Source organism: Haliotis asinina, chromosome 16, assembly GCF_037392515.1.
Source record: "Haliotis asinina isolate JCU_RB_2024 chromosome 16, JCU_Hal_asi_v2, whole genome shotgun sequence".
In the NCBI taxonomy this organism is placed as follows: Eukaryota; Metazoa; Mollusca; class Gastropoda; order Lepetellida; family Haliotidae; genus Haliotis; species Haliotis asinina.
In genome coordinates, this window is record NC_090295.1 from 37,996,289 (window position 1) to 38,013,767 (window position 17,479).

The following is a 17,479-nucleotide window of genomic DNA, read 5'->3' on the forward strand; positions in this document are numbered from 1 at the left end:
TCAGATGATTTGTCCTTTCAAATATTTAGGGGCCGGTGGGATATGTCATCTTCTGATGACTCTTGTTCATGATTTCCATGGAAACGATTCAAACTTAGTCTAAAAAAAACTAATTAAAGAAACATAACATTCCCCCTTGTTCATGATTTCCATGGAAATGATTCAAACTTAGTCTAAAAAAACTAGTTAAAGAAACATAACATCCCCCTACATTGGACTGAACTTTCCACTCTGTAAATGGGGAGGGAATGATCCTGAAACAAGACCTCAGGACAGAAATATATCCTGATGTTGCTCGGATGACCGAAAGTTAGACATTGAATCCAGAGAGTCAGGTCACTTAACGCTCTAGAATGACATAGGTCAAAGTTCATCTACTGATCTTACTGAGCTTACCCAAAATAGTTAGCGCCAACCATGTGGCCTACCCAATGTATCTAGCGCTACAATGAACAGCAACCCCGGTCACAAACTTGTCCCATAATAGAGCAAAACAATGAGTTATGTGGTATGTATTATTTGAAATTCCAGTCATGAAACACTGTCCCTGCTAACACCAAAATTTAACCCAGTTGTCCTACAGCTATATGTCCTGTGAAGTGACGTGACAGTGAAGTCAGTACACATGTATTGCTATATGTCCTGTCTGCAGACAATGATGTTGGGACACATTATTCCCTGTCTGCAGGCAAGGGAGTCAGTACACATGTATTGCTATATGTCCTGTCTGCAGACAATGATGTTGGGACACATTATTCCCTGTCTGCAGGCAAGGGAGTCAGTACACATGTATTGCTATATGTCCTGTCGGCAGACAGTGAAGTTGGGACACATGTATTGCTGTATGTCCTGTCTGCAGACAGTGAAGTTGTGACATGAATTTTGGTATACGTCCTGTCGGCAGACAGTGAAGTTGAGATACATGTATTGGTATACATCCTGTCTGCAGACAGTGACGTGAATGCTGTGTTTGCAGATACTGAGCTGCCTTGATGACCATTACACAGAGGAAGCGGCAATCTTTGTGAGGGTGTTGTATGACCTTGTTAAGGCCATCAACAGATGGTTTCCTAGAGACAAGGTAAATACCATTTGAGCTACATTTTTTATGAAACTTCCTTAGGGCCATTCAGCAGTGTATGAAATAGGTCCATCCGACTGCCCAAGACAGGCTAGATTTCGGATGGACAGTTGAGAATTTCCAACTAGCCATGTCATTGGTCTGGTAAAAAAGATTTAGATAACCCATACATCTGAGTGAATTCAGCATTTCTTTGTGTCTGGTTTGGCTAAATTCCATTTGTGCTGGTAACATTTTGAAGTTAACAACCCTGATGTCTGGCTGGGTTTTTGGCTTATTTCATTCACTGTATGCAGTAATGTTCATTTGCAATGGGTTCTGTTTGAGTGCCTGTGATCTGGTCTACATTAGACGTTAGCACTACCACAGCTGTAAGTTTTTCTTCAACAGTAAGGTCTTTATGCTGCTAATACTATAATATAATATCAATTTACAACTAATATTATATCTCCATTTGAAAGAGACAGATCTTTACCCTACTGGTCTCACATGTCTAAAATGTAGCTGGAGACAGCAGCATCTTTAGTGCTACAACTTTAGTGCTACATCTTGGTGCTACATCTTGTGTGCAACATCTTAGTGCTACATCTTTAGTGCTACATCTTTAGTGCTACAACTTGTGTGCTACAACTTTAGTGCTACATCTTTAGTGCTACAACTTTAGTGCTACATCTTTAGTGCTACAACTTGTGTGCAACATCTTAGTGCTACATCTTTAGTGCTACAACTTTAGTGCTACATCTTAGTGCTACAACTTGTGTGCTACAACTTTAGTGCTACATCTTTAGTGCTACAACTTGTGTGCTACAACTTTAGTGCTACATCTTTAGTGCTACAACTTTAGTGCTACATCTTTAGTGCTACAACTTGTGTGCAACATCTTAGTGCTACATCTTAGTGCTACATCTTTAGTGCTACAACTTTAGTGCTACATCTTGGTGCTACATCTTGTGTGCAACATCTTAGTGCTACATCTTTAGTGCTACATCTTAGTGCTACATCTTTAGTGCTACAACTTTAGTGCTACATCTTGGTGCTACATCTTTAGTGTTACAACTTTAGTGCTACATCTTAGTGCTACATCTTTAGTGCTACAACTTGTGTGCAACATCTTAGTGCTACATCTTTAGTGCTACAACTTTAGTGCTACATCTTAGTGCTACAACTTGTGTGCTACAACTTTAGTGCTACATCTTTAGTGCTACAACTTGTGTGCTACAACTTTAGTGCTACATCTTTAGTGCTACAACTTTAGTGCTACATCTTTAGTGCTACAACTTGTGTGCAACATCTTAGTGCTACATCTTAGTGCTACATCTTTAGTGCTACAACTTTAGTGCTACATCTTGGTGCTACATCTTGTGTGCAACATCTTAGTGCTACATCTTTAGTGCTACATCTTAGTGCTACATCTTTAGTGCTACAACTTTAGTGCTACATCTTGGTGCTACATCTTTAGTGTTACAACTTTAGTGCTACATCTTAGTGCTACATCTTTAGTGCTACATCTTTAGTGCTACATCTTTAGTGCTACAACTTGTGTGCTACAACTTTAGTGCTACATCTTTAGTGCTACAACTTGTGTGCTACAACTTTAGTGCTACATCTTTAGTGCTACAACTTTAGTGCTACATCTTTAGTGCTACAACTTGTGTGCAACATCTTAGTGCTACATCTTAGTGCTACATCTTTAGTGCTACAACTTTAGTGCTACATCTTGGTGCTACATCTTTAGTGCTACAACTTTAGTGCTACATCTTAGTGCTACATCTTTAGTGCTACATCTTTAGTGCTACATCTTAGTGCTACATCTTTAGTGCTACATCTTTAGTGCTACAACTTTAGTGCTACATCTTTAGTGCTACAACTTTAGTGCTACATCTTTAGTGCTACAACTTGTGTGCAACATCTTAGTGCTACATCTTTAGTGCTACAACTTGTGTGCAACATCTTAGTGCTACAGTCAGTTGGAGAACCTGACTTTACCATTGCCACTCTTATGACCTTGAACTACAAAACATGTCAAGTGGAAATTCAACAGAAAGAGTAAAGTAAGCATAGTTCAGACAGTTACAACATTTTGTGCAATATTTCCAGAAAAGAGTTCAGCACACTGTACATACAGACACCATCAAATCAGCAGATGACCAAGAACTCAAGCATCCACCACAAACGTCCTCCAGTGATAGCATCCGTGACTTCTTCCTTGACTACCACAGACAGAGGGTGATTGCCGGTGGCGACGTGACAGAGGAGGACTATTCTGATGTGGCTGCAGACAACGTGGATGATGTCGAGAAGGACGAGCCAAACCAGGATCTCCCAAAACATGTTTCTGCTGTGAAGGAGGTGAGTGACCATGTCTGTAAGATGTTTCTGTTGCACGCTTGTGTTTGTTCAGACCCGTTCAGTATTGTGACTGGCTCTTGCCAGCTTATTGTCTTGATGTGCTTGTGTAAGTCTTGGTATATTTGTGGTCTGTTTTTTTTTATCCCCCCGGCATGTAATGCAGGGGGATATAGTCAACGCCTCATCTGTCTGTCCGTCATCATTTTGTTTCCGGAGCATAACTCAGAAACTGTTCAATATTAGACCAAACTTGATAAATATAGTAATCTCAGCCTATGGTTGTGCCTTTTGCTATTTACAGGTTTTTGGCTTTTATATTTTTTTTGTTTTTCCATGGAACATTTTGGTGTTAGTCTTATGGTGGCGTGGACTTTGTTTCCGGAGCAGAACTCAAAAACCGTTCAATGTTTTTCTGCAAAACTTGCTAGATACAGTGTACTCTACTATCCGGACTTCTGTCTAATTCAGACTTTCTTAACGGTCCAAAGGGAGTCATTAGACATTAGACAGAGTACACTGTATATCAGTCAGCACCTAAAGTGGTGCCTTTTGCTATTTACATGTTTTTGTGTTTTATTATTTTCTTGGTTTCCATGGAAACCTTTGGGACATAATCTCAAAAGTGAGAGGTGTGTTTCATTTCCAGAACAGAACTCAAAAACTTCTTAAAAAACTTTCTAGATATGTGTGGCAGACCCCAAAGTGGTGCCTTTTGGTTTTTAAAAGTTTTTGTGATGTATTATTTTCTTGGTTTCCATGGAAACATTAAGACTCCCTCAAAATGGAGGGATGGGCTTTGTTTCCGGAGCAGAACTCGAAAACCGTTTCATATCTTTCAACAGATCTTGGCAGATATATGAGACAGCTCTTGAAATTGTGACTTTGCTGGTTACAGATATATGGCATTTAGAATTTTCATGAATTCCATGGAAACAATTCAAACTTAGTCTAAAAAAATATTGAGTAACTCTCAGATTTTTTGTCCTTTCAAACATGTGGGTGGCCGGGGGGGATATGTCATCTTCTGATGACTCTTCTTTTTTTTTTTAGTTATTGCATGTTTGCTCTGTCCACATTGGTATTTATGCCACAGTCATGCCTGTGCATTTTGACATACAATCATATTTTTTGGAAAAAGCACAATTTATATGAAGTTTTCACACATCTGTTGTTATTGAGACCATGTTGGGTTTGAGCAGATGTTTTCTGCTTTGGTTCAATTACTTGCAAGGTGAATTTTCTTTTGCTCGTTTGTATATAAGAATCTCAAATGCATTTTCTATTTATTGATGGATTTTTTTTGCGTAAATAGGCGTTAGAACATATCAATTTGGAAAATAAGATCCATTCATAACAAGCCTCGGTACATTTCCACATTTTTAAAGGCACGCATCCAGCTGGGTTATTTAAAACAGGTTAATTTGTCCCATTCATTTTCCATAAACCAGTTCCGTGAGCATTTGGTGCATTATCTTAGCAGCACACCTGCCTCTATTGGAAGATAAACTCCCAATCTGGGTAATTTGAATTAACAGGCATGTTTTTTTGTGTTTAATTTGAGGTAAAACTACAAAAACTTTGTTATTGGGTGAAAATAGGATTTACCTGTGGAAACCGTAATTGATTGGCAATTTGCAACATGCATGAGGATGATAAAAGTATCTAATGGGGCTCAGCAAAAACAGCAGGTGCACTTTGAGATTAAGTGCAAGAGCAAATTACTTACTGGATGTTAGTCTTGAAAAGCATAATGGTTGTCTTTTGGTTATCTCAAATAGCCTCAAGGTGTGAATGCTTTAAAACACACAGACACCTCTTTGTTTTTATTGTATCTAGAATGTCAAAATGCTTGTGAGCAGTAAAAGGCAAGATAAACATGTAATGTTACGCAACACAGTTATGGATTTGAAAAATATATTTCCCATGTGAAAATAACCATATGTATATGTTTGTTTAGTGTTTAAGTCTGCATTCAGCTATGTTCCAGTGGTATGGCGGCTAATATAGATACAGTTACCATGGAATTACATGGATGTTCATGTTTTGTGTATTTACAATGTATACTAAACTGCAATAGAAACACAAGTTTGTAAACAGACTTCGACATGAACACTTACTTAAATGTTATTAGATTTCATTATTTTAAAACTATCTTTGAGGGTTTTTTTTGCTGTTCAGTATATTATCCTGCATATGTAATACATGTATGTGTCATGTATGTATCATGTATGTATCATGTATGTATTGTCCATGCATCATGTATTTATGATGTGTCTGTGGCATTAAAATGAATCATACTTAGGTTGTTTATATATGATGTATGAATAATTTATGTATTGTTTATGTATCATCTGTGTATGGTGTATTAATCATGTACACATTGTCTTTGTATTGTCTATGTATGATGTATGAATAACGTATGTATCATCTATGTGTCATCTCTGTATGATTTGTGCAACATGTATTTATTGTCTATGTATCATCTGTATGGTGTATGAATCATGTATATATCATCTATGTATCATCTGTATGGTGTATGAATCGTATATATCATCTATGTATCATCTGTATGGTGTATGTATCATGTATATATCATCTATGTATCATCTGTATGGTGTATGAATCATGTATATATCATCTATGTATCATCTGTATGGTGTATGAATCATGTATATATCATCTATGTATCATCTGTATGGTGTATGTATCATGTATGTATCATCTTTATGGTGTATGAAGCATGTATGTATCATGTGCATGGTGTATGAAACATGTATGTATCATCTGTGTATGTATCATCTATGTATCATCAATATGGTGTATGAATCGTGTGTATCATCTGCATGGTGTATGAATCGTGTATGTATTGTCTATGTATCACCTGTATGAATCATGTATGTATCATTTATGTGTCGTCTATATGGTGTATGTATCATCCGTGTATCATCTGTATGGTGTATGAATCATGTAAGTTTCATTTATGTGTCATCTGTATGATGTGTGTATCATCTGTGTGTCATCTGCATGGTGTATGATGCATGCATCATCTGTGTGGTGCATGTATCATCTATGTATCATCTGTATGGTGTATGAGTCATGTATGTATCATCTTTATGGTGTATGAAGCATGTATGTATCATGTGCATGGTGTATGAAACATGTATGTATCATCTGTGTATGTATCATCTATGTATCATCAATATGGTGTATGAATCGTGTGTATCATCTGCATGGTGTATGAATCGTGTATGTATTGTCTATGTATCACCTGTATGAATCATGTATGTATCATTTATGTGTCGTCTATATGGTGTATGTATCATCCGTGTATCATCTGTATGGTGTATGAATCATGTAAGTTTCATTTATGTGTCATCTGTATGATGTGTGTATCATCTGTGTGTCATCTGCATGGTGTATGATGCATGCATCATCTGTGTGGTGCATGTATCATCTATGTATCATCTGTATGGTGTATGAGTCATGTATTTATGATGTATGTATCATCAATGTATCTTCTGTCTATGGTGTGTGTCACCAGGTGCTACAGCGGACCAAGCACCTGCTGTCTTCCTCTGATCCACGGTTGCGGCTGCTGGTACTGGACGTCATCAGCCAGGCTGTCGTTGCTCTCTCTGACTGGAGAAGTAAGAAATTCTTTCATTTCATAAGACCAGCTTAACCACTAATACACATCAAGGACACCATCCCATTATTTAGTAATAATACTAGTAATGTTTGACTTCTAGTGTGATTAACCTGCATATACAAGGTGCATGCTTAAAGCGCCAAAATTATTGCTGCGTCCTATTGATCAGTGTGTGCATTAACCCATGCTGCATGTGAAGCATTAGAAAGTCAACCATTTAGCTATCTCAGCCCCTCACATTCACTGCTAGGTGAACGGAATGGAGGCAGTTCTGAAGAAAGTTACTTTCTGAGTGAGACGTGTTTTACATCTGCTCCTCTTTGGGTAGTGAAATACGAATCAGTATGGTGCTGCATTTGAGACCTGTGAAGGTCCCGGGGTAGAATAGGTCTTCAGCAACCCATGCTTGCCATAAAAGGTGACTATGCTTGTTGTAAGAGGCAGCTAACATTATTGGGTGGTCAAGCTCGCTGACTTGGTTGACACATGTCATTGGTTCCCAAATACGCAGATCGATGCTCATGTTGTTGGTCATTGGATTGTCATTGGATTTTTGATTTTTTACAGACAGGACAGCCGCCATATAGCTGGAATATTGCTAAGTGCGGCGTAAAACTTGCTGACTGCATTTGATAGCATTGCATATCAGAGGTCCATATACTGGTGAGGTTAGCTATCCCTTTGTGTGATGTGGCATTTAACTGTACCTCTCATGGCCTGTAAACACATTTTCATGTTATGAATGGCCTAATAGAAGATACTGCTATGATATATACCCAGATAGTTACTGATGTTAAATACGATCTGTGAGAGGCTGTTTGCTATTTCTGTTTATCAGAGGAACTCCTGCCCCTGGTGCACCAACTTTGGCAGCCCTTTGCACTCAGATTCACAGATGAGGAGAAGCTAGTCACTATTAAGGTAGGTCAGGTTCACAGATGAGGAGAAGTTAGTTACTGTGAAAGTAGGTCAGGTTCACAAACGAGGAGAAGCTAGTCACTATTATGGTAGGTCAGGTTCACAGATGAGAAGCTAGTCACTGTTAAGGTAGGTCATGTTCACAAGTTATTAGAAGCTAGTCACTATTAAGGCAGGTCAGGTTCACAGATGAGGAGAAGCTAGTCACTAGTAAGGCAGGTCAGGTTTACAGATGAGGAGAAGCTAGTTGGGTTAAAGTAGGTCAGGTTTACAGATGAGGAGAAGCTAGTTGGGTTAAAGTAGGTCAGGTTCACAGATGAGGAGAAGCTAGTTGGGTTAAAGTAGGTCAGGTTCACAGATGAGGAGAAGCTAGTTGGGTTAAAGTAGGTCAGGTTCACAGATGAGGAGAAGCTAGTTGGGTTAAAGTAGGTCAGGTTCACAGATGAGGAGAAGCTAGTCACTATTAAGGTAGGTCAGGTTTACAGATGAGGAGAAGCTAGTTGGGTTAAAGTAGGTCAGGTTCACAGATGAGGAGAAGCTAGTCACTATTAAGATAGGTCAGGTTCACAGATGAGAAGCTGAAATTATAACAGGTTCATAGGTGAGAAGCTCGTCACTATGAAAGTAGGTCAGGTCACAGGTGAGGAGAAGATAGTCTCTGATAAAGCGTGTCATAGTGTCAGATGAGAAGCCAGTCACTATTAAAGTGGGCCATAGGGTCGGACCAAGAGAAGCCAGTCACTATTAAAGTGGGCCATAGGGTCGGACCAAGAGAAGCTAGTCACTATTAAAGTGGGCCATAGGGTCGGACCAAGAGAAGCCAGTCACTATTAAAGTGGGCCATAGGGTCGGACCAAGAGAAGCCAGTCACTATTAAAGTGGGCCATAGGGTCGGACCAAGAGAAGCTAGTCACTATTAAAGTGGGCCATAGGGTCGGACCAAGAGAAGCTAGTCACTATTAAAGTGGGCCATAGGGTCGGACCAAGAGAAGCTAGTCACTATTAAAGTGGGCCATAGGGTCGGACCAAGAGAAGCTAGTCACTATTAAAGTGGGCCATAGGGTCGGACCAAGAGAAGCTAGTCACTATTAAAGTGGGCCATAGGGTCGGACCAAGAGAAGCTAGTCACTATTAAAGTGGGCCATAGGGTCGGACCAAGAGAAGCTAGTCACTATTAAAGTGGGCCATAGGGTCGGACCAAGAGAAGCCAGTCACTATTAAAGTGGGCCATAGGGTCGGACCAAGATTAGCTAGTCACTATTAAAGTGGGCCATAGGGTCGGACCAAGAGAAGCCAGTCACTATTAAAGTGGGCCATAGGGTCGGACCAAGAGAAGCTAGTCACTATTAAAGTGGGCCATAGGGTCGGACCAAGAGAAGCCAGTCACTATTAAAGTGGGCCATAGGGTCGGACCAAGAGAAGCTAGTCACTATTAAAGTGGGCCATAGGGTCGGACCAAGAGAAGCTAGTCACTATTAAAGTGGGCCATAGGGTCGGACCAAGAGAAGCCAGTCACTATTAAAGTGGGCCATAGGGTCGGACCAAGAGAAGCTAGTCACTATTAAAGTGGGCCATAGGGTCGGACCAAGAGAAGCTAGTCACTATTAAGATAGGTCAGGTTCACAGATGAGAAGGTAGTTACTGTGAAAGTAGGTCAGGTTCACAGGTGAGGAGAAGGTAGTTACTGTGAAAGTATGTCAGGTTCACAGATGAGGAGAAGCTAGTTGGGTTAAAGTAGGTCAGGTTCACAGATGAGGAGAAGCTAGTTGGGTTAAAGTAGGTCAGGTTCACAGATGAGGAGAAGCTAGTCACTATTATGGTAGGTCAGGTTCACAGATGAGAAGCTGAAATTATAACAGGTTCATAGGTGAGAAGCTCGTCACTATGAAAGTAGGTCAGGTCACAGGTGAGGAGAAGATAGTCTCTGATAAAGCGTGTCATAGTGTCAGATGAGAAGCCAGTCACTATTAAAGTGGGCCATAGGGTCGGACCAAGAGAAGCCAGTCACTATTAAAGTGGGCCATAGGGTCGGACCAAGAGAAGCTAGTCACTATTAAAGTGGGCCATAGGGTCGGACCAAGAGAAGCCAGTCACTATTAAAGTGGGCCATAGGGTCGGACCAAGAGAAGCTAGTCACTATTAAAGTGGGCCATAGGGTCGGACCAAGAGAAGCTAGTCACTATTAAAGTGGGCCATAGGGTCGGACCAAGAGAAGCTAGTCACTATTAAAGTGGGCCATAGGGTCGGACCAAGAGAAGCCAGTCACTATTAAAGTGGGCCATAGGGTCGGACCAAGAGAAGCTAGTCACTATTAAGATAGGTCAGGTTCACAGATGAGAAGGTAGTTACTGTGAAAGTAGGTCAGGTTCACAGGTGAGGAGAAGGTAGTTACTGTGAAAGTATGTCAGGTTCACAGATGAGGAGAAGCTAGTTACTGTGAAAATACGTCAGGTTCACAGATGAGAAGGTAGTCACTATTAAAGTGGGTCATAGTGTCGGACCAGCAGAAGCCAGTCACTATTACAGTGGGTCATAGTGTCGAACCAGGAGGAACCAGTCACTATTAAAGTGGGTTCAGAGATGAGAAATGGTGGGTCAGTTTCACAGATGAAAAGTTGGTCATTGTTTGGTCAGGTATAAAGATGATGAGATATGGGCAATGAGTTCAGTGTTGTAGATTTGATATGCCTTAGTTTTGCGGCTCAGCTGGTAGTGTTGCTATTGCTCCAGGCTATCCAGACACTGGACGCAATGTGTGAATGCTGCGGAGACTTCCTGAGACAACGAACCATGAAGGATGTTGTGCCCAAACTGGTTTCTTTCCTTACCACCCAGGCGAAGATCAGGTAGGACAGTATATGGACTGTATGTCGACAATATTTAGATAGTATGTCGATAATTTATGAACACTAAATTGACAGTATATGGACTGTATATTGACAGTATATGTACAGAATGTTGACAATATATGGACAATATGCTGACAATATATTTACAGGATGTTGACGATAGATAGACAGAAATAAATATGATTCTAACTGGATGCTGTGTTGATGACTTGGATATGTTGGCAAAATGATACTTCCCATCTTGCTGTCTGTTACTTAAGGCAAAGATCGAGCTCGCGACAGACGATCCGTACATCCAACGTTCCCCTCTTCTGCAATACATCAATGCAGAGCTGACGCATGGGCAGAAGAGTAAGGAAGGGGGGTAACTCTCATATCCTATCGTCAACAATCAAGACAGAACTTCATTCATGAGGTCACGACAACCAAACATTTTGTTGACCTGCGACAAAGAAAGAAAGACGCATCATATGCAAGTGAAACCAATGGATTCCATGCACTTATTTCACTGTTACAAGTACTGAGCCCAGTCTATGTAATTCACCGGTACTTCACACGTTCATTCGATCGTTTTGAAATAATATAGTTAAGAAGTAAATGACGATGAAATATCGTGGTTTGATTTCATGATTTCAGATTAACTACACGTTTATTTTAAACAGAAAAAGTGTGGTCTTACTTTGAATCCTCGCGCACAATGAACGTGCAATGTATGCAATGACAGTATATGTACAGAATGTTGACATTATATGGACAATATGCTGACAATATATTTACAGGATGTTGACGATAGATAGACAGAAATAAATATGATTCTAACTGGATGCTGGGTTGATGACTTGGATATGTTGGCAAAATGATACTTCCCATCTGTCTGTCTGTCTGTCTGTCTGTCTGTCTGTCTGTCTATCTGTCTCCATTAATTATAAGCTGTCACTTACCCTTTTGGGCTTATTCAATAAACTGAAATAGAAATTAGGAAACTCCCACTATGAGACTGCTGTTTCCTCATTGTCTGTGTGTGATGTGTGTTTGTCTTTGCACTGTAGCAAGTTAAATCACTGATCATTGTCTATAATGTTTTTATGCTCAAAGAAGTTATCATTGTTGATGTATTATTCGTAGAAATCAACATATTTTTTTTTCATTTATATTAACTCCATAAAAGCCAAGAACGTAGCACCAGTTCTTAGACAATTGATTTTAAAGATGTTACCTCTGAATGTCTGGGTTAGACTATTGGCTTGTAAGAACGGGATCAGGTGGTCAGGCTCGCTGACTTGGTTAACACATGTTGCCTGTTCCCATTTGCACAGTTTGATGCTCATGCTGTTGATCACTTTGTTGTCTGGTCCAGACTTGACTTTTTTTAAGGACTGCTGCCATATTATTGCTAAGTGTAGTGTTAAGCTAAACTAACTCATTAAAAATGTAATATTGCCTAAAGAAGCTGGTATTGAGAAGCACATCTTAGAGTTTTCGGTGTAATAATACACCATGACATAGAGTGTGTCTGCTCACAGAAACACCCTCCTGTTTACATTAAAAACATTTAACAAAATTAAACTGTGAAATAATGCATTGCATTGATGTATGGATCTCGAAAGTAGCTCCTGCTAGGTGGCCTCATTTGCATGTTTATCAGATGATGATACCAAGTTTATTGGACAGGTTTATTGCTCTGTTTACACGATCCATTATACGACAAATGATATACACAGTACTGGAGTAGCCACAGATGATTTAGGCTCACAGATTACTGGCTGTCAAAGCTGAACATATAAGATTCATGTGATGTTCATTTAATACACGGTTTCTCTCAATATCCTGTTCAGTGGTTCATATAATTAAATTTATTATGAAAACGTTTCTCCCATTTTGTAGAAAAGAGAACATTAGTGTCTCTTGTATTAATTGTGTTAACATATTTATAAGGGCTGCCACCTGAGCCTGTGGCTTTAAATCATCAAGTTTTTAATGTACTTAGACTTGGCCTTACTTTCTTGGCTCAGCCAATAGATAAATCAGTCAATAGTAATGGCTGATGACAGACTGCAATATTGATAATATGCTCCCCCGGAGCTTTGAGATGGACGATGCAGGCAGCAGGAGATGCTTCTGTCAAAACAGTAGATCTGCCTGTAGTTTCCATTGTCTGGGACAGTAGATCTGTCTGTAGTTTCCATTGTCTGGAACAGAGCTGTCTGTAGTTTCCATTGTTTAGAAAAGTGGATCTGTCTGCAGTTTCCATTGCCTGGAAAAGTAGATCTGTCTGTAGTTTCCATTGTCTCGAACAGTAGATCTGTCAGTAGTTTCCATTGTTTAGAAAATTGGATCTGTCTGTAGTTTCCATTGTCTGGAACAGTAGATCTATCTGCAGTTTCCATTGTGTAGAAAAGTGGATCTGTCTGCAGTTTCCATTGCCTGGAAAAGTGGATCTGTCTGTAGTTTCCATTGTCTGGAACAGTAGATCTGTCTGTAGTTTCCATTGTCTGGAAAAGTAGATCTGTCTGTAGTTTCCATTGCCTGGAACAGTAGATCTGTCTGTAGTTTCCATTGCCTGTAACAGTAGATCTATCTGCAGTTTCCATTGCCTGGAAAAGTGGATCTGTCAGTAGTTTCCATTGTCTGGAACAGTAGATCTGTCTGTAGTTTCCATTGTCTGGAACAGTAGATCTGTCTGTAGTTTCCATTGTCTGGAAAAGTAGATCTGTCTGTAGTTTCCATTGTCTGGAACCGTAGATCTGTCTGTAGTTTCCCTTGTCTGTAACAGTAGATCTATCTGCAGTTTCCATTGCCTGGAAAAGTGGATCTGTCTGTAGTTTCCATTGTCTGGAAAAGTAGATCTGTCTGCAGTTTCCATTGTCTGGAAAAGTAGATCTATCTGCAGTTTCCATTGTCTGGAACAGCAGATCTGTCTGTAGTTTCCATTGTCTGGAACAGTTGATCTGGCAGTAGTTTCCATTGTTTAGAAGAGTAGATCTGTCTGTAGTTTCCATTGTCTAGAAGAGTAGATCTGTCTGTAGTTTCCATTGTCTGGAACAGTAGATCTGTCTGTAGTTTCCATTGTCTAGAAAAGTGGATCTGTCAGTAGTTTCCATTGTCTGGGACAGCAGATCTGTTATCTGCAATGATATGGCTGTGTTTTCTTTATGGCATCTCAACAGTTATATGTAGCCCTGTTCTCTGTATGACATCACAACACATTTATAAATGTGCAGCTCTCTTCTCTTTAAGACATCACAACCCAGTTATAATGTCTGGAACAGTAGATCTGTAATCTGCAATGATATAGCTGTGTTTTCTTTGTGACATCACAACAGTTTATGTAGCCCTGTTCTCTGTATGACATCACAACACATTTATAAATGTGCAGCTCTCTTCTCTTTAAGGCATCACAACGCAGTTATAATGTGCACTTGTTCTCTGTATGAAAACACAACAGTTATATGTAGCTCCATGTACAGTATGACATCACAACACAATTATAGTGTGCAACTCTGTGTTCTGTATGACGTCACAGTACTGTTACGGGGCACATTATCTTTCATAGTTAGCAATAAGTTTGTTGTCTAGTTGCAGTTCAGCTCAGGCATACCAGTACACAGTGTGCTACAAGCTGCAGCTGGCCTATCTGACTCACCTTGGACCCATCTGTCAGGAGGTAGGTGATCCTGTCTAACACATGGGACTCGTTTGTCAGGAGGTAGATAGGTGATCCTGTTTAACACTTGGGCTCCATCTTTATGGATGTAGGATATCCCGTGTGGTACACCTTGGACCCATCTGTCAGGGGGTAAGTGATTCTGTCTAACACATGAGACCCATCTGTCTGAAAGTAGGTGATCCTCTCTGACAAATGGGACCCTTCTGTCAGGAGAGTGATTCTGTATGACACATGAGACCCATCTGTCTGGAGATAGGTGATCCTGTCTGACACCTGGGACCTATATGTCAGGAGTTGAGTGTTCTTGTCTGACAAATGGGACCCTTCTTTCAGTAGGTAGTGATTCTGTCTGACTCACCTTGGACCCATGTGCCAAGAGGTAGGTGATCCTGTCTAACAAATGGGACTCATCAGTCAGGAGGTAGGTAATCCTGTCTGACACACCTTGGACCTATCTGACAAGAGTTAGGTGATCCTGTCCTGTCTGACACACGTGGGACCCATCTGTCAGGAGGTAGGTGATCCTGTTTAACACAGGGACACACCTCTCTGGAAGTAAGTGATCCTGCCTAACAACAGGGACCCATCTGTCAGGACATAGGTGATCCTGTCAGACACACCTGGGACCTATCAGTCATGATGTAGATGATCCATTCTGACACACCTTGGACTCATCTGTCAGGAGGTAGGTGATCCATTCTAACACACCTTGACCTATCTGTCAGGAGGTAGATGATCCTGTCTGACATACCTTGGACCTATTGGTCATTTGCTAGGTGATCCATTCTGACACATTTGGTACTCATAGTGGACTTTAATAGTGTCTATACTGTTTATGTGGTGTATGAAAGGATGGATTCTATTTTTCAGAATATTGTTGAATAATATGTGATATTATTTATTGCAGATGGAGTCCCATGGTGTGGATCCAGTTGTGCGAGGTTGCCTTCCCTACTTGAGTGTTAACCAGCCCAAACCTCTACAGCAGGTGAGTCAGTCAGTATCAACATCTTTAATTAATCTAATCTCATTAGTAAGCATCTTGAGACCCCAAGATCTCCAGTAGCTCTCTCCCAGACTGATTGTATGAGTCAGTGACTCCACGGCTGACATTGACCCATGGAGAAATCACTCATGCGTGCTTAGACAATCCAGGTATGGTCAGGGCCCCAAATTAGGCATACAAGGTTTTAAACAGTCAGATCTCAGAGCGAGTCTGTTGTATCTCCAGATGAGCTGATAAGATAGAGTGGTTAGTGTGTTGCATAGGTGGATCCAGAGGGGATGTGCAGGGATACTGTACCAAGTGACAGTTATCACCCTTAAATATACCCTTGCCTTATGAATTTCCTTGTATGTTCGAGTCACTATATAGCATAAATGAAAAGTAAGTGCTTCTATTTCAGGCCAGCTTAACATGTTTTAAGCATCTCATATCCCTGGAGCCGGATGTCATATGGCTACGACTTAGTGACCTTTACACACCAAATGACCTTTCTCCTCCAGGATCAGAATTTAGGCACATCAAGGTCAGTTTCCAAAATTTATCCTTGTATTATGGGATTTTGCACACTTAAGAGCATCCCTGTTTGTCTTGATTATCATGTGAATAATTGTAAAACTTGTCACTAAGTGATATTATCCTAAGTACAAGTCTTCATTCAAAAATTCACATGCAGCACACATAGATATAGCTAGAGTGAGCATCTGAAACATATGATTTTCGAAGCATTATCAGTGTCAGTGACAGATCTGACAGTGTATCTGTTAAATAGGCTTACAGAAGAGAGTTTACAATGTTTGAGTGAAGCAGCATCCCTCATTACAACTCGAGTTAGAACTGCCATCCAAAAACCTACGATGTCTGAAACTCTATGATCCAACTACGTAGTCATAATAAAAGCAATACTAATAGGGATTACTTTGCTATTTTTGTCTAAAGTTTAGATAGTAGTGTAGGTGGCAGTTCCTGGCAGAACGTTGTCATGTAGAGTTTTGGAATTGCATTTAGATGTAACACATAAAGAATTTATGGATATCAACTTCTTTATTGTGAGGGGCAATTTTCATCAGGTGATTAAGGAGTATGAATATACACCATTGAAATTCTTGAAGTCTTTTGTCAGGCAAATAACGCTAACCTATGGTTTCTGAAAATATAAATGCCATCTGCAACAGCTTCAGTGTATTTCCCGTTTCCTCACATGTTGTACACACACGTTTCAGTTCCTGGCCAGGCCTGGGGAGCAGAACGAGTACTCAGACAACGTTATCCTGCTGCTTCCCCTCACGTCCTGTGTACACACGGGAATAAAGTCTTGACATTTGTAAACTCTTCTCAGTTATTTCTTCTGCCAACAAACAGCCACTGGACATGTCCATACAAGTGGTGTAATGATATGAGGCTCATTATATAATATTGTGTTGTCATGTCTCTTAGTTCTTAATAACTGTCTACTTTCATATAGATTCTCTAGTATATCCTGGTAGCCCTAAATAGCAGAATCTGCACAGTGACCACACTTTATATGTTTCTCCACTGTAATATCCTATCCTTGTTCTCTGAAACAAATGATTCGGGGCTGATTCACGTGCCAGCTAAGGTAGAATATGGACTAAGAACTCTAAGGATTTGAACAGCTTTGTATTCATATTAATTTTGGGATCCATATTGTATGACGTCTTTATTATGTCTATACATGAGAACTCTAAAAGTCTTCAGTGTTTCTAAATACAACTGTATACACACACTAGATCAAGAGATCATGTGGACCCTTTTGCATTTCATGTTTTTTTTCTGAAGTTTTAGCTGATCATACAGAAAGTATTCAGTACTGAAACTTGAATATCAACACTTTGTTCCAGTTGTTAGGGTTAATAAATTGCTGTGACAAAAGGTGTAAGAAATCACCTATGAACCAGTGAACTATAACACAGACAAGTCTGAAATATTCAATATTATGTAT

The 17,479-nt window shown here is 40.0% G+C and overlaps 1 protein-coding gene across 4 annotated transcripts in view; it reads left to right on the forward strand.

The window, feature by feature from the left end:
* LOC137267988 (TELO2-interacting protein 1 homolog) overlaps nt 1-16,845 on the forward strand; it is a 38,752-nt gene extending 21,907 nt beyond the window's left edge. For all 4 annotated transcript variants that reach the window (XM_067802450.1, XM_067802452.1, XM_067802451.1 and 1 more), the window contains exons 17-25: nt 977-1,081; nt 3,179-3,430; nt 6,972-7,077; nt 7,918-8,000; nt 10,728-10,843; nt 14,423-14,510; nt 15,421-15,501; nt 15,920-16,042; nt 16,740-16,845. In XM_067802450.1, the coding sequence (XP_067658551.1) occupies nt 977-1,081; nt 3,179-3,430; nt 6,972-7,077; nt 7,918-8,000; nt 10,728-10,843; nt 14,423-14,510; nt 15,421-15,501; nt 15,920-16,042; nt 16,740-16,835 (1,050 nt within the window). In that variant the 3' untranslated portion in view covers nt 16,836-16,845. The remainder of the gene's footprint in view (nt 1-976; nt 1,082-3,178; nt 3,431-6,971; nt 7,078-7,917; nt 8,001-10,727; nt 10,844-14,422; nt 14,511-15,420; nt 15,502-15,919; nt 16,043-16,739) is intronic.
* Nucleotides 16,846-17,479: the final 634 nt, after the last annotated feature.